The sequence below is a fragment of the Malaclemys terrapin genome, chromosome 23 (genome assembly GCF_027887155.1).
Source record: "Malaclemys terrapin pileata isolate rMalTer1 chromosome 23, rMalTer1.hap1, whole genome shotgun sequence".
Taxonomy (NCBI): domain Eukaryota; kingdom Metazoa; phylum Chordata; order Testudines; family Emydidae; genus Malaclemys; species Malaclemys terrapin.
The window spans coordinates 16429209-16452129 of NC_071527.1; the positions used below are offsets into that span (position 1 = coordinate 16429209).

Here is a 22921-nt window from a genome sequence, read left to right on the forward strand (position 1 = left end):
CCCCACGCCAGCTGGACACGTCTTCGCTTTCCAGGAAAGAGGAGATGCTGGAGAACAAGCTGGAGACCCGACCCCCCGCAGTGAGGTCTGGGCCCACCCCGCCCAGGAGGGCACGTGCCCCACCAACTCGGAGGAACAGCCAGTGCAGGCATTCATGCCCTCGCCCGCAGAGAACACTTCGGGTCCCATGCCAAACAGCCTCGGGCACGTGGCTGGTTGGTATGAGCGCAGGGCAAGCACGCAGCGGTCCCCGTCCCCCTCCAAGGACACCGCCCACTGGGGAGGAAGATGCCAGGAGGCGGGCAGATAAAAGTAGTGTCGGTTTAATGGTCTGGGTGTTTTGTTCACCACCATCGCGGTGTGGCTGCCAAGCCCCCCCCTCCGACCCCTAGGATGGGGGAAGGACCCACATCTGCTGCATTTCGCTCTCCCAGGCCGCGCCCTCTTCTGCAGATGGGCACGGGCACGTCCCCGCTCTGTTCGCTCGCCTCCGGAGCCCCCAGGGCCTCGACATTAAAAGCAAGCTAAAAAAATCTCACCCTGCCGCGCCCTGGCAGAATCAGGGGGGCTGCCTGCTGTGGAGGCCCCGACGTATCACACACACACTCACACGCATGCTGCCGGCTCCGGGCTCAGCACCCCCTCTCCCGGCTGGGGAAGACACGTGCCACCCCAGGGCACTGTGATCTCACCCCTCGAGGTGGGAGCCGGCACCGCCAACGCTGCCATTGTCCAGGGTGGGGGAAGGGAGGCGGCAGAGGGTCCCCCGGCGGGGAAATAAATAAAGCTGTCCGAGGCTCCGGAAGGATGCCCCAGCTGGGATCACGTGGCCTTGTGATCCGGGTGGCTCTTTAGCTTGTGGAATTTGACGCTGTCCATCTTTTCGAAGCGTTTGCCGCAGTGCTCACAGGTGAAGTTGTACTGAACTTCCGAGGTGTGCTTCTTCATGTGCCAGTTGAGAGACGCTCTCTGACGGCACTGGTACCCACAGATCTCGCACCTGGGGGGGCCAGACAGCGTCACGCAGGCTGCACCCCTCGGGCCGTCCCAGGGCCTGACTGAGGCACACCCCTAGCGAGCTGAGGGCCCTCTCTGCAGGAGTGCGCTCCCTACCTCTGCTGAGCTAAATACACCCCACCCCACTGCCCATACTTTCAGCTGGACGTGGCATTTTTCACTTCCTGGTCTCACTGTCAGGCAGCATTACTAGGTGCTGTTAACAGCCCCGTGCCACACCCCAGAGGTGTCTGCATCTCAGCACCAGGCGAGGGATCCTCGTATAAACAGCTGCCACACCCCGCCCCAGAGGCAGCTGCATTTCAGTGGCGAGAAGGGCAATCTCCCCACCACCTTTGAAAAGCGCATTAGGATCGGTTGGGGCAAAGCAACCTCATCTCAAGCAGCGTCACTAATAACAGGCCCAGGCACCACAGGGGCAGATCCAAACACCCACCCCACTCGCCCTGGCTTGGACTCCTGCTGATGCGCTCCACCCCAGATGTGGTGGCACACAGAGGTGCTCCGCTCCAGGGGCTCGAATGAGCCTGGGTCAGGTGCCTAAATGGGTCACCCCTGAGCCCCCCAACTCCCCCGCACGTACTGGAGGGGCGTCTCTCCCGTGTGTGTCCGGCGATGCACCTCCAGGTGATTCTTCCGCTTGAAAGATTTCCCACAGGTTTCACAGGTAAATTCACGGACGCCTGCGGGGCACAAAGAACGGGGGGGGGGCATCCCCGATTCACAGTCAAGGGACCTCAGTAGGAGAATCCAGAGTCCCCCTCTGCCCACCCCCAGCCTGACGCATACAGCAAGCAGACCCTTAGCCTGCCCAAAGGGGTGACGCCTACCCAGCTGGGGCATCACATAGGGCTTTTGTCTCCCGCATAAGATGTCTGAGACTGCCAATGGTGCCAGCTAAAAAAGTGACGTCCCTTAGCTCAGGCAGGAGAGAGCCCTGCTTTTAAACCGGGATCAATCCCAGGGGACAACCCAGCCAGGGGGTCAAGGGGGTGTCCTGAGGTTTCCTGCATTAGCAGATCTCTTCTATAGAAAGATTTCCAGCAAGCGCTTCTGTTTGTTCTGGATTTTTGACTCTCTCTCCACCCCCCATAATGTAAGTGTTGAAAGTGAGACAGCTGATCCCGAGGGAATCCGAACCAGACCCAGTTCCTTCCCGGGTGCTCTGGTGCCATGCAGGGAGCGGGACGGGTCCGGGGGGAAGCGAAGGCTACGCAGAGGCAGCTGAGTGCCCAAGAACCAGGCGCCATGTGGCGAAGGCGGAGCGGCGGCTGCCGTCACATGACCGGACGGCCCCGGCCACACGTGCTGGGGGAGCCAGCGTCTCACCAGAACAGCGCAGTGCAGGACAAAGGCCAGCAGGCCACGGGGAAGAGAGCCCAGGGGATGCACCTGAGTGAATGATCATGTGTCTGCGGAGGTGGTTGGACAGGTAGAACTTCTTGCCACAGCCCGGGTGGGGACAGACTTTTGTTTTCCCTTTCCGGTGGACGAGGTTGACGTGATTCTGGAGAGACAAGGAGGGGCGGGGACAGAGGGCTAGACCACACTCCCACCACACACAGTCACAGCAGAGGCTGCTACAACCCCCCCAGTAACGGGCAGGAATTCCCACATCAGACCTCGTCCCTCTCCCTCCCTCCCAACACGGCGCCTCGGCCACCACAGCTGGGGCTGCCCCACTCTCCAAACTCAACCTCGACAAACTCCCTCACCCCACAATCTACGCCCAGAGATTCCCTCCCCCCAAGATGACACCCCGTTGATACAGCGTTGGAACCAACCTGTCCCCAAAGCCAGCGCAGGGGTAGCTTACGGATTCACTAGGGAGTAGCAAGATGGGGCGCCAAGGCTGTGACGTTAAATGATTTCCTAATTGTCCAGACATCCAAGACTAGATCAAAACCTTGGTTAGACACTGAACCGGGACTAATCTGGCCCTCATTCCCTGAGCTATTCTTCCCGTTGTGCAGGTGGGGAAACTGAGGCAAAGAATGGCTAAATGACTTGCCCCAGGTCCCCCAGACAGTCTGTGGCAAAGCAGGGAATTAAACCTGGCTCTCCCTCGTCACTGAGTCACGCTCCGTCGCTGTCCCTTCTCTCAAGTGCCAAGCAGGCTCAACGTTCGGGTTTTGTGAGAAAACGCAATAGAAACATCTCCAGGGCGCTGTCACGTTCCCAACGCAGCCTGTAAGCGCCCCCCCCCCGACGGTGGTGGAAACCTGCCACGCCAGGCAGGCCCTAGCGACCCATCAACCAGGACGTGAAACTCACCAGCACCAAAGGGAAAGCAACCGCCCAGCATCACTGCTCAAACTCCCGCTGCAGAGAATCACCAGCCGGCCCGAGCATTTCCCCGTCTCCCGGGGAGGGGGGGGGGGCAGAACGAGGCTCTCAGCCCCTTGGAGCACCCTTCACACCCCACCCCAGGGACAGGGCTGCGGGAAACTGACACGCACAAATCGTACCTGAAAGCTACTAAGTGCTACGTAGACCTGGCTGCATCCTTCATAAGGGCAGTGGAACATTTCCAGCATGCCGTCGGCATCCATCACGCGGCCCCGTCGGCTTCGCCGCCTCCTGCGCGGGGAAAGGAGGGGTCAGCCGCAGGCAGGGGAAGGCAACGTGCTGCCCGCCTGGCTGGGGAGAGACAGCTGCTGTGGAGGATGCAGCGGAAGGCTCCCAAGGCAGAGGCCTGGGGAGGGAGGGGACGCAGACAGCCCCAGGTTTACCCGTCTGGAGTGAAGCCGAGCTGCCTCAGGGTTTGAGCAACAAATGCAACGCACGGAAAAGGGGGCTGACACAGCCGGCCAGATCTCTGGCCGAGTGGGGAAACCGAGGCACGGGCAGGGTCAGAGACCTTGTAAAGCCAGCTAAGCGCTTCGCCGCGACACTCACTTCTCCGGTTCCTTCGGAATCTCGTAGATGATGGCCGACATGTCACTGCCGTCCATCTCCTCGGGCTCCGGCTCCGTGTTCTCTTGGGCCGGCTCCAGCTCTTCCGGCATCTCCATTTCCGGGGGGGGCTGCAGCTCCTCCTTTTTGAGCCCATAAAGGTCGTCTTTTTCTGCCACCACAAAACAGGTGTCAGAAGGGCCGCGCGGCGAGAATCTGGTGACGCTTTTCAAACATGAAGCCGTTAACACACAGGCCCCATCCCAAAGGCAGGCAAGAGCCACCAGCCACTGAAATGCAGCTAGTTCTGCTGCAGAGCACAGCAGCTGTTTAACACCGCACACGGGGTCAGGGCAAGAAGGGGAGAGTCCTGTAGCCCGCTGAACCTACGGATGGCGGAGGCGAAATGCAGTTACATCAGGGTTAACACTTAACGGGAGGTCAAGTGACCTGGGATTTTTAATGGGGCACATGAGTGGGCACCACACCGGGACATCAGATCCAGGGGTCAACGCCCCCTATGGAGCCCCCCACCCCGTCACCACGCTGGGACATCAGATCCAGGGGTCAGCGCCCCCTACAGACCCCCTCCCTGGCACCACGCCGGGACATCAGATCCAAAGGACAGCGCCTCCTACGGACCCCCTCCCTGGCACCACGCCGGGACATCAGATCCAAAGGACAGCGCCTCCTACGGACCCCCTCCCTGGCACCACGCTGGGACATCAGATCCAGGGGTCAGTGCTCCCTACGGAGCCCCTCATCCTGCACCGGGGTCACTAATGCAGGGAGAACGCCCCCTACGGAGCCACCCCCACGCACTACACTGGGGGACTGCAGTCAGCACTAACCCAGAGGAGAGCGCATCCCTTACTGAGAGCCCCAGCTCACTCCCAGCAGCACAGCGCCCCCTAGTGCCGTGCTGTGACCCTGGGAGAAGGCCCCACGGAACTCACGGCAGCATTTTTCACGGCACTCTCGGATCCCTTTGGAGGTCTCCCCTCCCAGTACCGACCAAGCTCCCCTGGCCTAGGTGGGGGCAGGGGGGCAGCCCCCCCGAGGCCTGCCACATCTACCTTTTTTGGTTTCAATGCACTCCCCGCTCTCCACCAGTTCCCCACTATTGGGCTGCACGTTCTCCGGCTCCGTCTGGGTGTAGGCGGCGACACCCTCGATCATGGCGCAGGGCATCTCCTCGCCCCCACTGCTGGTGACGTTGAGCTGAATGCTCTCCGCCGTCAGGGCGTCGTAGCCGGGCCCGGCGATGATGATCACCTGGGAGCCCTGCATCATGCCCTGCACGGGGCAGCTGGCCACCACCTCCCCGAGAGTCTCCTGCGTCACGTTCTCAAAGAGAGTCCCGTGGCCCGAGCCCACCTGAACGGGCATGGGGACGCACACCACGGTCTCCATGCTCTCCGGGCCGTTGAGAGGCGGGTTGTGGCACATGGCGGCGCCCTGCTCGGCCGTCAGGTTCTCGATGTGGTGCTCGAACGGGATGTGGATGCCGTCCTGCGTGATGAGGCCGCTGCTGCTCCCGCCTTCCGCGGCCGACGGGGGCGGGTGCTGCTGGGCCTTGGCCTGACGGTTCTCGGGCTGCTCCTCCGACCCCGAGCTGGAGCTCTCCTCGGAGGAGTCCGAGCTTCCGGCCCCCACGCCATTGCCAGCTGCAGTGGGGAGAGCGATCGGCAGGCGTGGATTAGAGCCACGGCAGGACCCTCCCCTGACTCCTCCTACGGCCTAGCATTACCCTGCCCAACCCTCAGGGCTGGGGGGGCGCTCATGGCCTGCTGAGGTGCCCATCTCTGAGCACCGTAACGATCACCGCCCATCCAGCTGGATCTCACTTAGCCATACTAATTGAACATCTGCCTCACAGGCCTAGGGATCACTCCCCTTACGCTGAAATGCAGCCATCTCTGGGGTGGGATGCACTGCAACCCATACAACAGGCTACAGCAAGCGCTCCCCTGCCCACCGGCTGCCTTGGGAGACTAGGATCCCGGCCGTTCCCCTCCCACTCACCATCATCACTCTCGTTCTCGGAGTCGCTGAGCGGCTTCAGCGGGGAGTGCAGGTCCTGGAAGTAGCGGTGCCCGGCCTCGCACTGCCACACGGCTGTGGTATACAGCCCGAAGGTGGGGTCCAGCTCCGACAGGTGTGGCTCGTAGGGGCAGCGGTTCTTGTGGTCCTCATACCAGATCACCATGTTCTTCAGGCAGTTGACGTTCCGCCTCCTTCCTTGGGGGGAGGAGAGAGGCACGTGAGCCGACCACAGGGAACCAAAGGGGCGTGCCCTTTGCTAGCGAAAGACAGGGGGGAGCACCCCACTGGGTTAAACCATTAGCCAGAAGAGTATTGTCAAGTGATCAACCGTTTGTGAGCAATGGGACAGTCTGTGTGTGTACTACCCCTGCTAACGACCCTGGCACCCTAAGTTCCAGGGACCCCCGGCTGGTACAGCCCAGGTTGTAGTGGGGGAGTTCCGGCCATCCACCACCCCTCAGCCCTGCCTTTGGGTGCTGACATGACCCAAGGAGGGCGAACTCTGGAACTGGGAGGAGAGGAATCTGCTTCTAGACTGACTCTCATTCGCTGTCTGTTCCACGGACACGCTGGGACAGGCGGACTGCGGGACTCGGGCACATTTCAGATGGCTTTCTGTACAGATGCACCGATGGAGCCAGGGGCAGCAATGCGGTCTCCAGGTGAAGCCTGTTTAGTGCGCAGAAAAGGCTCTGGGCAGACACGACCAAATCATACCAAGGTTATGGGCCTCATGGGTAGGGGGGAAGCAGTAGACATAACAGATCCTGATTTTGCAGAGGCTTTTGACACAGTCCCAAATGACAATTGCATAAGCACTCTAGGGAAACGTGGTCTAGATGAAATCACTAGAAGGTGGGTGTACAACCAGTTCAAAGACCACCCTCAATGATTAGTTACCAATGGCTGGCTGTCAAACTGGGAGGGCGTGTCTAGGGGGTCCCGCAAAGGTCAGTCCTGGGTCTGATTCTATTCAATATTTTCATTAATGATTTGGATAATGGAGGGGAGAGTTTGCTTAGAACCAAGCTGGGAGGGGTTGCAAACACTTTGGAATACAGGATTCGAAACCGTAACATTCCAGAGACAAGGGGAAAGTAGCACATTTAGAAAGGAAATATGAAAAGCACAACTACAACCCGGGACCGACTGGCTTGGCAGCAGTACCATGGAGAAGGCGCCGGTGTTATAGTGGATCTCACATCGAACACAAGTCAACGATGTGATGCAGTTACAGAAGCAGCTAATATCATTGTATTAGCAGGAATGTCACATGTAACACAGGAGGTCACTGTCCCGCTCGACACAGCGCTGGCGAGGCCTCAGCTGGAGTCTTGTGTCTAATTCTGGGCGCTGAACTTTAGGAAGGATGTGGACAAACTGGAGACTCCAGAGAGCCACAAAAACAAGCAAAGATTTCAACGACCTGACCTATGGGGAAAGGTTAAAAACGTGGCCATGTTTAGTCCTGAGAAAAGTCAACCGAGGGGGACCTGAGAAGTCTTCAAATAGGTTAAGGGCTGTTACAAAGTAGACAGGGATCAATTGTTCTCCATGGCCACCGAAGGCAAGACAGGAAGCACAGGGCTTCATCTGCAGCGAGGGAGATTTAGGTTAGATATTAGGAAAAACTTTTTAACTAACTCTAAGGGGAGTTAAGCTCTGGACCAGGCGTCCAAGGGAGGCTGCGGGATCCCCGACACTGGAGGTTTTAGGTTGGACAAACCCCGGTCAGGGATGGCTGAAGTTTATTTGCTCCCGCCTCAGCACAGGGCGCTGGACCTGAGGAGCTCTCGAGGTCCCTTCCAGCCCCACATTTCTGTGATTCTATAGCACTGCCAAGACAGTGGCTGCTGGCCCAGCACATTACACCTGAAGTAGGACCTGTCCCTGCTGGGTCTCCCAGCCCCCCAGAAAAAGGACAATTCTTTCCCCAGCTGGTCTCTGCGTGTGAGCTCAGAACAATGGAGCAGTGAAGTGCCATGACAGCACCCCTCCTACTGTCACAAGCCTTCTCTGTCATTCCTATAGAGCCTCTTCGACCGTTTGTAACATTACTAGGAGAGGGGCATCTACTGCCACATTGTAACGCTGCCTCCTTCCAGGGCACGGAGAGCTCACACCAGAGCTGCACCCTAACCGCAAAGGTCTCCTTCGGATGCTGGGACCAGGCCGGAACAGCCACGAACGCTGAGCAGGTTGGCTCCCTGCTTTGCTAACACCTGTAATACCCTCCTCCTCCACACAGGCAGAGGGAGGTCTGTCTGAGGAGTCCTACATCTCCATCCTGCTTTGCCAGCTCTGGCCCTGGGTGTCACCGGCCCACCATTTCCGCTGGCTGTGCTATGAACTTTGGCAGCCCACAACCTACATCTCTATAGCCATTTCCCCACAATGGGAATGCAGCCACCTCTGGGGAGAGCACAGTGGGGGTGGGAAAATGATGACTAAGGCAGTGGGGTAAACCCTCTTGGCAATGTCAGGGGACACTGAACGTCTGTCACAGGCCTGGTCTACGCTGGGGGGAATCTAAGATACACAACTTCAGCTACGAGAATAGCGTAGCTGAAGTCAACGTATCTTAGATCGACTACTTCGTGTCCTTGCGGCGCGGGATTGACTGCCGCCGTTCCCCCGCCGACTCCGCTTCCGCCTCTCGCCCTGGTGGAGTTTCGGAGTCGACGGGGAGAGTGTTCGGGGATCGCTGTATTGCATCTAGACGAGACGTGATACATCGATCCCCAATAGATCCAGCGGGTAGTGTAGACATACCCTAAGGTACGTATACAGCCCCGTAACAGTGGTATCTGAGCATCTCCAGTCATTAATGGGTTTAGCTTTGCTAGCCACCTGGGTCAGAGCAGGTCTATACAGATGACAAACTGAGGGGCACAGAGGCAAAGTGACTTGCCCAAGGTCACCCAGGGAGCTGGGGACATTGCTGGGAACGGAACCCAGGGCTTGCAGGTCCGAGGCTCATGCTCTAACCAGTAGCCCACCCTCACCCCCAGGAGCAGGTTTCAGATCTGAAGCTCAGACCACAGAAAACTGCACAGCTCTCGATCTCCCTCCCTCAGAGACGGGCCAAGCAGGGCTCAGTGACTTCCAGCCCGCCACCGAGCCTGCTCAGCCAACCTTCCAGCACGAACAGCTTTAGATCTACGGTCCCTAGCCGGATCCCTCCAGAACAGTCCCGGGGCAGCACCAGCTCTCTGGGCCCGGACTGCAGTTTTGGGTTATAGACGTGAAAACTCCACTGCGCTCTATGGACGCCTTCAATGGGCACGTAGCCTTGTAGAGCTCCCTCACTCAATGTCACGCCAGTTATTTCTGCACTAGTTGTCCCCCCAGTAAAGACAAGAGTAAAACACCAGCCTTTACCACCTGTCAGCATCAGGGGTCAGACCTCCAAAAATCAGCCTGTGGCCCACACTACTGCAGCAAAGCGCTGCGTACGTTTGCAAAGAGGAGATCCTACGTTCGTGTAGCTACGAGACAGGCTATCTGGGTGAGCAATTCTTACGCATCAGGACGGATGGGGTCACGCAGATTATTATTTATTAGGTATGTTACGGTAGCGTCTAGGAGCCCTAGTCACGGAACCCATTTGTGCTAGGCACAGAACATTATTGTTTAGGTGTATTACGGCAGCCCCGATGAGCCCTAATCACAGACCAGGACCCCATTATGGTGGGTGCTGTATGTAATTTATTAGGTATATTACAGCAGCACCAAGTTGCTGTATGGCCCAGGACTGCATTTTGCTAGGTGCGGTACATTATATATTAGGTGTATTATGGCAGTGCCCCCACCACATTGTGCTGGCGCCTCTACGTTATGTATTAGGTGTATTACGGTAGCAGTAGGGTTCCCTAGTCATGGAGCAGGACCCCACTGTGTAAAGTGTTGTACGTTATTAGGTGTATTACGGTAGCAGTAGGGTTCCCCAGTCATGGAGAAGGACCCCATTGTGTTAGGTGCTGTACAAACACAGACAAAGGCCACCTGGCGGGGGATTGGACAGATGGCTGTGCTAGCATAGAGAATTGTAAGAACGGGTTTCTGGGTGCAGACACGGATCTTTGACGCATTCTTTGTGCGCCCACATTCAGACATTGTCACAAGCTGGATCCCCCCAGGACAATTCACTTACTTTTCTTTCGTTTTGGCTTTTTAGGGATTTGCTCCCATGGTTTCCTGCAACAGAAAAAGAGAGAGCACTGATTTAGCATCAGGGTCTATGCATCTGCTACGGCCCCCAATGCTGTCGTACCTGGACATCTCAACCATTTAGCTTAGGAGGCAGGGCTGTGCTATTATCCCCCCCCCCCCCCCCCCGCTTTTGCAGATGGGGAAACTGAGGCACGGATTCAGTGACTTGCCCCGGGTCATGGTACCTGTACCTTATGTGACGCAGATCTCAAGAGAAGAAATCCCAGCAGGGTTTACTGCCAAGGTTTATAACAGGGGCAGGGCTACTTACTTATTGTTTTTTAAGACCACAAAGAGCTCTGTTCTATTAGAACACACAGGGAGCGGCATCCATCCCTTACATCATCAAACCTATATCGGTTATTCCTGTCTGAAAACCAGCCCCCACATTCATGCCCTTTTGCAAAAGAAATAATGTAAAGGGCTTAGATCAGTGACTGGTGAGCGATCTAAACCCTTTGCTCCCAAATTCTCACAGCCATGGATTGATGATCTAAACGTGACAGACCACAAAATCCAGCTGACTAGATGCTACCCGAAGGACGATGCCCTTAATAGGGTGAGGCCATGAATAACACTTTAGTCTGTTTACTTCCAGCGTATAATTAACCTGGGAAATTCCCCATGCAGGCAGGGCCGGCTCTGGCTTTTTTGCCGCCCTAGGCAAAAAAGCCACCCGCCGTACCCCTCCCCCAGCACGGCAGGGGAGGGCGCCAAGCCCGGCCGCAGGCCCGCAATCCCCGACCAGCTGGAGCGCCGGGGGGAGGGCGGCGAGCCCGGCCGGGGCTCTCCGCTCTCCCCGACAAGCCAGAGCGCCGGGAGGAGGGCGGCGAGCCCAGCCGGGGCCCCGCCGTGCCGCCCCCCTCCAGGCGCCACCCCAAGCACATGCTTGGTGGGCTGGTGCCTGGAGCCAGCCCTGCGTGCACGTTATTATATAAATAATTTAAGGCCAGATTATCTCATCTGATCTCTTGTATATCACAAGCCACGACAGACACCCCTAAGCTGAGCGGCGTGACTTTAGTTAGACTAAAGCATTTTAGTCCTCAGGAGACTAAACTGTGCCACGGGCAGAGAACAGGAGAGACCGAGGTGCCACCGATGCCCCTGTAATAGCAGGGAATTGTTCAAGTCAGATGCGCCCAGATGATACCAACAGGCGAGCCACACCCCATGCTGCAGAGGAAGGTGAAAATCCCCAGAGTCCGTTATACTCGCTGCGGCCCTGAACCTGCAGCGAAATGCATGAAGGTGGATCTCTGCACCTTCAGAGACCCACAATGACTGATGCAGCACCACGAGAACTCAGATAATCTGCCCACGTCTCTCCCGTCGCAGGATCAGCACCTAGGATACAATATCACAAGGGAAATACACTAGTCCTCGTGTAGGAGCTGGGGTCAGAGAGTAATTTCCCTGCACGGTATAGTACTGCCTGATGAGATCTCTTCCCCTGAAGCATTCAGCACATCGCTGGCAGGGCACACTGAGTTAGAAGGACCAGTGCTCTGATCTGGGATGCAGACTGTGACACTAGTGCGATTTAACAGTCACCAGGGGAGCGGCAGAGAGCGTAAGCAGTTCTGCTTTAAGATAGTTCTCATCTTTGCAGACCCACAGCAGCTCATCACTGGAATTCAGTCACGACGAAAGCAGAATGAGGTGTGTATCTTAGGCGTGTCTACACTAGAGAAGGTTTGCCGATACAGCTGTATAGGCAAAACCTCCTAGCACCAAGCAGTTTATCCCAGCGAAACAGCATTGCCGGATCGGGCCAGTACCCAGAGCAAAATGAGCTGTACCAAAACTATGGTTTTGCTGGTATAACGGCGTCTACGCTACGGCTTTGGCTGGTATAAAAATGTTGGTGAAAATCACCCCCCAAAGTGACATAACTGTACAGGCAAGATTCTTCACATTTAACACCTTTCTAGAGCCCTTTCAATCCAAGGGTCACAAAGTGCTTCACCAAATCTCAGATGTCCAACTCCCCCACCATCTGTGTGTGATATTATCCCCTACATATGGGGGGGGAGGGGAGACGGACACGGGACTGAGGCACAGAGGTGTGCGGTAGGGGTGGTGTAAAAATGTGACTAGAGCAGAAGGTCATGGGGGAGTCTCTGAGAAATCTGGGGGCAAAATCCAGGAGTTTTGACACCCTATCACTTGCTCTAACCACTAGTTCATATAATCAGACATTTTGCTGTCAAATGAGAAGGTGGAGGCCTGGATCTCATCCCATCCTCTCAGTCTACTGGCTCCACCTCAACTGGTGATGGAGATGGGAACAGATTGGGGGTGGGGGAGAGGGAATGTGTCTATCCATGCAGGGGCAAGATATCCTCTCCCATGTAGAGAGGCTGGAGTTTGATACCCCATCTAGCCGCTCACTACCCCGTCAAAGCACATTGTAGGAGCGTTCTGTCCCCTAGAGATGCTATGGGGGCAATGGGGTTAACACCCCATGTGAGGGGTGCTGGTCTCCCCCAGGCTTCCCTCTTCAGCCCCTGCTCCAGATCCAGCAGGAAGAAGATATAAGGGGCTGGGGGTAGGGAAAAAGGGGTCCAGATCCCACAACTCCCTCGTCCATCCCCTTACTTGCTGTCCCTGCCCCAACAGGAAGGGGGCATATGATGATGCAGTCAGGGAATGAGTAGTACCAGCCAAGTGAAGTGGTCCTGGCTCTCAGTCTAGGAAGGAAATGGTATATGGGATTGGGGGGTAAGGGATGGGGGGGGTCCCAGCTCACTCAGGGGTCTGATCTCCCACCTCCCCCAGCTCTCACCTGTGGCACCCCGCTTGCTGCCCATGCTCCAGCAAGATGGTGGGGGGGGGGCGAGTACAGGGATGGGGATAGAAGAGGAGGAATCACTGAGGGGCCTGGCCCAGCATATATGGGGAACGGGGGGGAAATCTGGCTCAGTACGGGCCGGCTCTCACCTGCAGCACCCTATGCACTATCCCTGCTCCAGACAGAAGGGTGTGTACAAGGAGAGGTGGTCCAGGGCAGAGGGTGGGGGGGGGGGCGGCTCTCACCCACGGCGCCCCACATGCTGCGCCCGCTCCAGCCCCAGCAGATAGGGGGTGCACGGGGAAGGAGGGCCCGGCTCGCACCCACAGCGCGCTGCCCCCTGCTCCAGCAGATAGGGTGTGTACTGGGAAAGGGGGCGCAGGCCACGGGGGGGGGGGCCCTGGGGGCCCGGCTCTCACCCACAGCGCCCCGCACGCTGCCCCCGCTCCAGCCCCAGCAGATAGGGGATGTACGGGAAGGGGGGCCCAGCCCGGCGGGGGTTGGGGGCCCGGGGAGGGGGGTTGGGGGCCCGGCCCGGGGAGGGGGGTTGGGGGCCCGGCCCGGGGAGGGGGGTTGGGGGCCCGGCCCGGGGAGGGGGGTTGGGGGCCCGGCCCGGGGAGGGGGGTTGGGGGCCCGGGGAGGGGGTTGGGGGCCCGGCTCTCACCCGCGGCGCCCCGCGCGCTGCCCCCGCTCCAGCCCCAGCAGATAGGGGATGTACGGGGAAGGGGGGCCCAGCCCGGCGGGGGTTGGGGGCCCGGGGAGGGGGTTGGGGGCCCGGCCCGGGGAGGGGGTTGGGGGCCCGGGGAGGGGGTTGGGGGCCCAGGGAGGGGGTTGGGGGCCCGGCCCGGGGAGGGGGTTGGGGGCCCGGCCCGGGGAGGGGGGTTGGGGGCCCGGCCCGGGGAGGGGGGTTGGGGGCCCGGCCCGGGGAGGGGGGTTGGGGGCCCGGCCCGGGGAGGGGGGTTGGGGGCCCGGCCCGGGGAGGGGGGTTGGGGGCCCGGCCCGGGGAGGGGGGTTGGGGGCCCGGCCCGGGGAGGGGGGTTGGGGGCCCGGCCCGGGGAGGGGGGTTGGGGGCCCGGCCCGGGGAGGGGGGTTGGGGGCCCGGCCCGGGGAGGGGGGTTGGGGGCCCGGCCCGGGGAGGGGGGTTGGGGGCCCGGCCCGGGGAGGGGGTTGGGGGCCCGGGGAGGGGGTTGGGGGCCCGGCCCGGGGAGGGGGTTGGGGGCCCGGCCCGGGGAGGGGGGTTGGGGGCCCGGCCCGGGGAGGGGGGTTGGGGGCCCGGCCCGGGGAGGGGGGTTGGGGGCCCGGCCCGGGGAGGGGGTTGGGGGCCCGGCCCGGGGAGGGGGTTGGGGGCCCGGCTCTCACCCGCGGCGCCCCGCGCGCTGCCCCCGCTCCAGCCCCAGCAGATAGGCCGCCAGCTTGGCGTCGCTCCAGCCGCTGCGGCGCCGCAGATCCACCCAGGGCCCGTGCGCCTCGCCCAGGTACACCCGCCGCACGTCGTACTTCTTGCGGGACTCGAGGCGGCGCCGGGCCCGGTCGGACTCGGTCAGGCGGGGCCGCCCCCGGGCCTTGCGGCCGCCGGGCCCCGCCTCCCCCGCGCCGGGCCCCGCCTCCTCCTCCTCGGCCTCGGCCTCCTCCTCCTCCGCGGCCGGGGCCGGGCCCCGCTGCGCCTCGCTCATCCCCAGCCAGCCGGCCGCGCCGCGCAGCCCGTGGTCGGGGGGTCTCGGAGGAGCCCGGCGCAGGGGCAGTGACGTCACCGGCCCGCGACCCGCTTCCTGTTTCCGCCCCCCTGGCTGCTGCGCGAGAAAAGTCGCATCCGCCGGCGGCGCGCGTGCTCAGCGGATTGAGGGCTACGCATGCGCGCCCAGCGCCGGTCGGGTCCGGCCTGCGCCTGCGCCGGGAGATTGGTTCAGGGCGCAGGAGCCCCTCTCCAGCGAGGCTCCGCCCTCAACATGCCCACAGTGATACGAGCGCCTGAGCTCTTTTTGCGCATGCGCTTGAGATTTTCTCCCTCCACCTCCCCCCCCCCCCCGAGATCCCTTGCGCATGCGCCCCAGCCCTGAGTGGCTGTCTGTGACCCCCCAGGGAGGGCAGCCCCTGCGCAGCCAGACCCCCAACCGCCCCCAAAGGCAACCCCCCCGGGCAGACACCCGCCCCCTCCACCCAGCCCCACAGAACCAACCCCCACCCCCAGGGCCCAGCTAGCACCCAGCCCCTCCCCCCATCACATTCCCCCTCCTGGGGCCCAGCCCCACAGGACAGATCCCCACCACTAGGGCCCAGCTAGCACCCAGCCCCTCCCCCCATCACATTCCCCCTCCTGGGGCCCAGCCCCACAGGACAGGCCCCCCACCACCAGGGCCCAGCTAGCACCCAGCCCCTCCCCCTATCACATTCCCCCTCCTGGGGCCCAGCCCCACAGGACAGGCCCCCCACCACCAGGGCCCAGCTAGCACCCAGCCCCTCCCCCCATCACGTTCCCCCACCTGGGGCCCAGCCCCACAGGACAGGCCCCAGCCCATACACAGCCATTCCACCCAAACCTCGGGACAGACAGGCCAACACACACCCCTGCCAACCAGCCCAGCCACTTCACCCACCCCCATCCCCTGCACGCTTGGGCCCAGCCCCCCAGGACAGGTCCCGCCCTGGCCCAACTAGCACATGGCTGCTCTATCCATCATGATCCCACATGCTTACACCCAGCCCCCAGGATGGACAGGCGTGCGCACATACACACACACCCACACCCACCCACCCACACACCCCATCCCTAGACCCAGCCAGGGCTTGGACAGTCCACCCACCATGCTCCCCCACACAGGAGAACCCCCACCACCAGGGCCCAGCCAGCGCACAGCCCCTCCACCCATGCGGTTCCCATGCCCAGCTGGACTTGACTAGCTGAGGAGCTGGGTGGATGCAGCTCAGCCCAGTCACAACCGCCCCCAGCAAGTAGCTGCTCTGTGATCAGCAGCAGCAGCGCCCTCCCAGTCCCCTCAGCCAGAGCAGAGTCTGAACACCCCGTCAGGCCAGCTCCTGGCTAGTTTTCAGAGCGGCTTCAGCAGAAGGTATAGGGAACCGAGGCAGGCTCTCCTAGGCGCCCCCCACTGCACAAAGCCATGTTGTAATGTTGACCTGCCCCCGTTCCATGGAGAAGGACCAGCAGGGCCAGGACAGGACTCGTTCCCTGCCTTCTTCGGAAAGTGCTGAAGGCTTTTTAATAACGTCGCTGCTCCACGCCGAGGGGCATTGGTTTAATAGGAGCTGGGATTACAACTCAGGAGGCTCTGGGCTCCCACTGCCGCGATCAGAGACCATCCAGAACAATGATCAGGTCCAAACGTGACGCTACTACACCAAATTGTCTAGCAACTAAGCGCATTCACCCCATACCCAGTACAGTCCTTAATGCTAGAGCGAAGGAAGCATGGGCATGGGGGGGAGGCAGATATTCACAGCACCCCCATTACATGGGACTCTACTAAAAGTGGCTTAGACTGATTGAAAGGACGGATCCGTTCCTATGCCACGGTGGCTGCTGAAGCAGATTCCCTCTGGCCCATCTGCTCGATCAGCAAGGCAGGGAGGGAGCCGCATGCAGCTAAACAATCCCCAAGGAAGGAGACGAAACGGAGACAGGTTTAAAGTTCTTGCTTCGCGTGCCAACTTTGCGGGATCTCCTCCTCGCCGCTCTCCGAGTCCGAGCCCGCCTGGAGCTCTCGGGGCCCCGGCGTGAGGTGGAACACAACCGGCGTCTGACTCAAAATGGGATTGGTTTGCTGCAGGCCCAAAATCCACTTGGCCAAAGTGGCCTGGTCTCCTGCCCCGGCCATGCACATGGCAAAGATGGGGCCTTCCACCGCTGCAGGGGACAGGTCAGAAAGAACAGAAGCAGCGTCAATATTAACAAACCCCACAACACTTTGCATACAGTACAGTGGAGCAGTGGACTCCAGTAGTGACAGCAGGGTGACTGGAAATCAGGATTCTTGGGGTCCTAATCTCACCTCTGCCCCTCCCTCCACAAGAAAACTGTCAATTCACCGAACAACAATAATCCTCCACCCTCAGGAGGGAGGCGGCTTGTCTGTCAAGGACTTCAGGTCCCTGGTGCAAAGTCCACACATCCAGGAACTATTTTTTTCACCCGGCATTGAAATGCGGCCACCTCTGGGGCAGAACACAACAGCTGCCACACAGCTGCTTAGAACAGAAGTCACTATTGTATCCCTGCTGCAGAGGAGTTCTGATTTAACGTGTTCAGGTAGGGAAGAAAAGTATTTGCTTTTACCTTAATACTTTCTTTCTTGGGGGATCAGATATAGAGATAAGAGGGGGAGGGAAAAGATCATTCTTCTTATCCTGTGATCGCTCTTGTAAATTGTGCCAGGGCTAGTTTATACAGTCCTTGCAGACATCTCTCAGAAGCTCTGGATTAGGATAGGGACTTAACTGTGACAGTAACCTTCATCCAGTGCTGATCAGGCCTGGATTTGAATTGGCCACTTAGAGGTTGACAGCAAAATATTACAAGCATTGGAATCTTATACCAAGTGGGAGTGGCTTTGGTTAAGGGGTGGAGTTAGGCATTCAGAGGCAGTAGGTTTAGGGCGAGTGAAGACAGAGATATCCGTCAGCCTCTGGAACAGCCTCCAGAGGGATGGATCAATTTCTGGGATCTATTTCTGTTTCACTGCCAGCTGCTCTGGCTCTCCTGTTGCCCGACCGTCCCAGGAGATTTGATTTGCTCTAAATGCGCCCCCACCTCAGCAGCCCAGCCCCACGTGCGTTACCTTCATCCACGTCAAACTCCTCGTCGTCCCACGGGCCCCGATCCAGGTCCAGGTCGAGGTGCATGGGGTAGAAGAAGTTCCTCTCGGAGTCAATCACCTCTTCCTAAGGGGGAGGGTGAAAGATATTTATACAGGGGGAATAAATACCCCTCCAAACACCTCTACCTCACCCAGTGGCTAACCAGCACCCCTGAGCCACATGCATCTCTCTGCCCTCCTTGGACAAGACAAGGCCATTCTTCAGCTTGTGTGGCCCCTGGATTTCCAGAGAATGGCAGTCCAGTGTATCTGCAGAGCGAACTTCCTGCCCGAAATCCCTGAGCCCGCCCTGGACAGACCCCCTAGGTGGAAGAGGGGATCTCGGCCTCTGCAGTGAGGTTGTTGGGAAAGGGCCTGGCCACTGCAGATTGTGCTGGTGGTTTCGACGATATGTTCCCCAGCCCAGCTAGCAATGAGCGGAGACCTGGCAAACTCATTACGTGCAGGCCCATGAATGGCTGTCAGGTGGAGGTAATTATTGGTCTCCACCAAAGCAGGAGGGAATAGAACCGGTGCCCCCGAGAGGGGAAAAGCCCCATATTTGTCTCTGACTCCCTTGAGCCAGCCAGTCCCCATGCTGGGGTCTGGGTCAGAGACAGCGCCCCCTATAGGGCAAAAGCCCCCATAGCCCATTCCCCACACCCCATGAGCCAGCCCCTGCCCCTCCTCCACAAGACTTACAGCATTTCCAGAGTGACTCATGTCAGTCACCAAACCAGCACCAACTCCATGGAGTTCGCAATGCAGGAAAACAGCCTGGAAATACAGACCCTCCTCCCCAGAGCCCGCAGCTGACAGCCCCAGCCCTGCGCAGGGAGGCAAGACCCTTCTTTACCTTTTCTTCAGGCGGTAGCAGCTCTCCCCGGAGTACATAATAATAAACACACGTCTTCTTCAGCCACAAGGGGAAGGGGCCCTCGACAAACACGGGCCTGGCCGGATTGTGATGAGCCAGGAGCTCCTGCTGATCGGGGCTCTGGATTCCTAAAGGGAGGGGAAACCACACACGCCACAAATCAAGGATTAGCCACCCGGGGAGAGAACAAACACAATCCAATGGCTCTGCGCTGAACGGCCGTCGCACCAAGCCAAAGCACCCCAGGTGGGGAAGCTCTCCGGAGCAGGAGCCGTGTACAGCACCCGGCTGCGATTCCTACCTAGGAGCTGGGCTTGTGATCGACAGCCAGGACTCCCAAGCTGCGCGTCTGTTACCCCAGATGCAAGAGCGGGATGCGATGCTCTACAGAGAGGCGTAGCTCGTTAGCGTCTCTAAAGACACTGGGCTCCTCAGTGTTGGAGCAGAGTCATTATTTAATGGGGGAGGGAAGGGTTAGAGGCGAGGCTATAAGGAAGGTGAGCAAATCCACGTCAATGGGGCTAGAGAGACGCCCCCATACCCAACCCGAACCCCCCCCCCCCCCCCCCGAGTCTGTCCAGGGTTGCATGGGGCTTAGAAATTGCGAGCCACGTGGGCTGCTTCCAGCCAGCAGCTCGAAGGACCGTATGCTCTCAGTGCTGACGTCCCCTCTAGCTAAGGCTCCAAAGGCGACAGACAACGGGCTAGAGACTTTTCGCTCCCACGTAATCCAGCACCGGCCAGTCAAAGGCAAGGTTGTCTGGGGCATCCCGTACCTACGATGTGCGGTTGGGTGATCTCTTTTCCGGCATCCGAAATATCCACCAGAGGCATCTGCGGGGATGAAGACACCTTCGTTAGAGACAGCATCCTTCACGCGCGTGGGATCCCTGACCCACTCCCCCAGTTCAATACAGCCCAGCAGGCTGTTCAACCGAAGAGGCCGGGCCCCCTGCCCGAGCTGGGGACCCAGGTAACAGAGGAGTAAATTCCTTGGCGCATAGAATAGTCTAGAGCGTGCTCCGTGCCCCGGTTGCTGCAAGCACCTTCTCCTCTGCATCGGGCTGTGCTAGGGGTTGTTCGAGCTGACCAGAGCGAGCTTTGCCTCCATCAGCGGCAGCCGGCTACTCTTTCTGGGACTCCACCGCTGTGCGGCAAGAGGCCCTGGCGCGTGAGCGTCCCTTCCCCCGCGGCGCTCACACCCCGGTGCGCGAGAGTCGGTCACTCCCATGGCGACAGGCAACGCGCTACAGCCGAGCGCCTTTCGTTACCTGATAGACCGTGACCTTGGCGCTCAGGTCCGCGGCGATCCGCTGCAGGCTGATCCTGGCGAGGTCGACGGGGTCTCGGGGGAGGGCCGCCGGGACCGGGTAGGGGTTGATATGCTTGAATTTGGGGAACCAGTACATGAGCCGCCGGTACTTGCGAACGGGGTGGCTCTTCTCGCCAAAGATCTGGAGCAGCAGGAATTTCGTCTGCTTGTTGGGCGTGATGCCTGCGCATACGAGGGAGGAGAGGCGGGTAAGAGACGCATTCACCGGCCCTCACCGCGGAGGCTAAGGGACAGAGGGGTTAAGCGACTTGCCCAGTTCAGACGGGGAGTCCTGGGGGGAGAACCCAGGAGTCCTGACTCCCACTCCTCCCAGCCCTAACCACTAGCCCACACTGCTGCTATGGGTGTTTAGGCATCCCCCACCCCTACCATAGCTCTCCATCTGCTCCAAGACGCGGATCCCGCATTCTTGCTGCCTCGGGTAGTGGTTGAACATCCTCTGGATGTAGTTGCGGGGCACGAACACTTCCTTGGGGAAGACGTCCAGGATCTTGTTGTAGACGTCGAGCTCCCGCTCCACCCCAAACTCCGGCATCTTCCTGAGGGCGACGTTGATGAACTCGACGTGACCTCGCCGCCGGACGTCTCTCTGGCAGAAGAGCTCCAGCGCTCGGCTGAAGGCGGCCTTGTTCCTTTCTCCCTCGTGGGCCCGCTCGAAGAGCTCATCAAAGGGCACCAGGGACCCATCACGGGGCCCCCTGTCTTTCTCCTTGTCCCCCCTTGCCGAGGGGACGAGCTCGAAACGGCTCAGGGCAGCGCTGCTCCGGATGCTCCGCACAGGCACCAGCCAGAAGCGCTAACAGAGAATTGGAGACAAACGGGGCCTTTAGCAGCTGTCATGTTACCTGGTGATTAGAGCCCTCTCAGTGGGGCAAGGCCCTAGATATCAGTCCCACACTCTACAGCGCCATTCCATTCCCCTGGCTCACGGGCACTGGATGCCAGGTTGCAGGCCAGCAGTGACTGGTACCATTTGACAGCTGTGTGCAATGAAACCGCTGGGTCTCAGACTACTTCCCAGCAGCCCCTCCTGTCCACCGGACCGATCCACTGCAGTACCACTCGTATGAACGGGTGCCTGCTGCCCCTCTTTCCCCGCCCCTCGGATTACGACAGACGGGAGCGGTGGTGGGTCCTCAGCCCCTCTCGAAATCAGATCCCTCTGGGCAGCAAATGTTGGGCAACCAAACAATACGAAGGAAGAGAGGTTTTTAAAGATGCACAATCCCCTCCCTGGGGCTTACTCCACAGAGCTGCCCATCTGCCCTGAGCCGGTTTCCTTTGGACTGGGAGCTGCTCGGGGCCGGGCCCACGTGGACTTTGTCTTTCACGTGGTGCCCGGCCTGCTGCCCCACTGAAGGACGGCTGGTACCTGGCCACAGCTGCTTCCCTGCACCCACGGGAGATCCCTCCCCGGAGCGGCTTGCCGCAGGATGCCTCGTCCGGCGGAGAGCTCTCGGGCCAGGAGCAGCTTCCGCACACAGTTCATGGTGGGGAGTTTGTCCCCCCGGCACGGGGCGGAGGCTGGCGAGGAAGGAGAACTGGGCGATTCAGAATCACGGGGAGGACGGGGCAGGCTCAGCCACGCCTGGCCTCCAGGGTGTGCTTGAAACAGACAGAGACGTAACTTAGAGATTTACCGTAGCACACGGGGACGGGAAATCTACTGGGGGGAGGGGACAGCTCCCCACCACCTGTTCAGGCGCCCCCCATTCTTGGTGCCCCATATGCATCCACACACACATTGTCTGTGTCCCCCACAAACAAGTTCAACCCCCCCCTGCCCTGCCCCCAAACTCCCATATATCCCCCACGGGGAGGGGAGGCCTCCAGACCCCCAGCACGGCCATCCCCTCACCTCACACATACACTTCCCAGACACTCCACCTCCCGCCCCCCCACATGGGCATGCCCCCAGCCCCCCGAAACCCCATCTCCACCCCACACCTCCAGCCCCCCATGGATCCTATGGCGCACTTCCATGCCCCACATCCCGTCCACACGAGCATCCCTATGGCACCCTACCTCCCGCCCCCCCCCCACATGGGCATGCCCCCAGCCCCCCGAAACCCCATCTCCACCCCACACCTCCATCCCCAACTCTCACCTCCTCCCAGCTGGGCAATCCCCCAGCCCCCCGAAACCCCATCTTCACCCCACACCTCCACCCCCAGCTCTCATCTCCCCCCTCCCGTCTGGGCATGCCCCCTGGCACCCCAAGCCTCCCCCCATATCCGACCCCAGCCGGCCTCACCCCACTGGGCGCCGCCATTTGCGCACCGCCCCCCCTCTAATCCCTGCCGGGTCAGGGGGCGGGGCTAATCATACGCGCTCCTTCTAAACCCCGCCCACTCCCAGGCCCCTCCCACAAAATCACCCCACCGGGGCGGGGAGCCCGTGGGGTAGAGCCGGACACGTGGGCTCACTTGCCCCCCCCCCTCTCCCGGGCAGGGGGCGCGCCCCTGAATCCCCCCCCCCGCAGAGGGCCCGGACTCCTGGGTTCTATTCGTGGCTCCCCCCCACCCCCAAGTCCCTTTCTTTGTCTGTGCCTCGGTTTCCCTGGCTGGGGCTGGGGCGAGGACGAATCAGCCAGTGCCCCGGAGCTGCCAAGCCCTTGGCACCCCGCCTCAGACGTGCCCGGACCGGCGGGATTCCCTGGCTGGTTACAGAACAGGGGGCACCTTGTCCCAGGTGGGGGTCACATGGGGCAGAGCCAGGTACGAACCATGTCGTGTCCCCCTCCCCCCCGACTCCGGGTGGGAGGACTGGCCTGCAGCCGGGAGGTTTGACAGCCCCCGCAGCCCAAGCATGGAGCTCTTTTCTTTAATATTCTCGCCTCAACCCCCCCCACACACACAGATCACGGCCCCCCCATTATGTCAGGCGCTGTATAGACACAGCCCCTGCCCCACAACGAAGGCAGGGTCAATGATCCCATT

The 22921-nt window shown here is 60.2% G+C and overlaps 2 protein-coding genes across 3 annotated transcripts; both read right to left on the minus strand.

Annotated features, from left to right (window-relative positions):
• Positions 1-307: 307 nt before the first annotated feature.
• On the minus strand, positions 308-14693 carry ZNF653 (zinc finger protein 653). 2 transcript variants are annotated; one of them, XM_054012955.1, is made up of 9 exons: positions 14324-14693; positions 10112-10155; positions 5938-6153; positions 4989-5579; positions 3916-4084; positions 3486-3597; positions 2410-2524; positions 1601-1700; positions 308-1000 (listed from the first exon to the last, which is right to left on the minus strand). In XM_054012955.1, the coding sequence occupies exons 1-9, from the start codon at positions 14635-14637 to the stop codon at positions 823-825; spliced, it is 1839 nt and encodes a 612-aa protein (XP_053868930.1). In that variant the 5' UTR covers positions 14638-14693; the 3' UTR covers positions 308-822. The 2 variants fall into 2 exon arrangements, with proteins under 2 accessions (XP_053868930.1, XP_053868931.1); XM_054012956.1 differs by lacking the exon at positions 14324-14693 and adding an exon at positions 12772-13158.
• A 1507-nt stretch (positions 14694-16200) lies between these two features.
• Positions 16201-22286, minus strand: ECSIT (ECSIT signaling integrator). The gene is made up of 8 exons (XM_054012633.1): positions 22237-22286; positions 21355-21587; positions 20352-20778; positions 19921-20144; positions 19426-19483; positions 18629-18777; positions 17755-17857; positions 16201-16823 (listed from the first exon to the last, which is right to left on the minus strand). The coding sequence occupies exons 2-8, from the start codon at positions 21469-21471 to the stop codon at positions 16603-16605; spliced, it is 1299 nt and encodes a 432-aa protein (XP_053868608.1). The 5' UTR covers positions 21472-21587; positions 22237-22286; the 3' UTR covers positions 16201-16602.
• Between the last annotated feature and the right edge of the window lie 635 nt (positions 22287-22921).

What these genes read in the sequence shown, in the direction of transcription:
- ZNF653 (XM_054012955.1), bottom strand. Translation starts at nt 14,637, where the DNA reads ATGAGCGAGGCGCAGCGGGGCCCGGCCCCGGCCGCGGAGGAGGAGGAG. An exon ending in CAGCGCGCGGGGCGCCGCGG is followed by an intron (nt 10,156 to 14,323) that starts GTGAGAGCCGGG and finishes TTTCTGTTGCAG; the next exon opens with GAAACCATGGGAGCAAATCC. An exon ending in CGAGAACGAGAGTGATGATG is followed by an intron (nt 5,580 to 5,937) that starts GTGAGTGGGAGG and finishes TCCCCACTGCAG; the next exon opens with CTGGCAATGGCGTGGGGGCC.
- ECSIT (XM_054012633.1), bottom strand. Translation starts at nt 21,471, where the DNA reads ATGAACTGTGTGCGGAAGCTGCTCCTGGCCCGAGAGCTCTCCGCCGGA. An exon ending in AGGGAAGCAGCTGTGGCCAG is followed by an intron (nt 20,779 to 21,354) that starts GTACCAGCCGTC and finishes ATTCTCTGTTAG; the next exon opens with CGCTTCTGGCTGGTGCCTGT. An exon ending in GGAGTTTGACGTGGATGAAG is followed by an intron (nt 16,824 to 17,754) that starts GTAACGCACGTG and finishes TGTCCCCTGCAG; the next exon opens with CGGTGGAAGGCCCCATCTTT.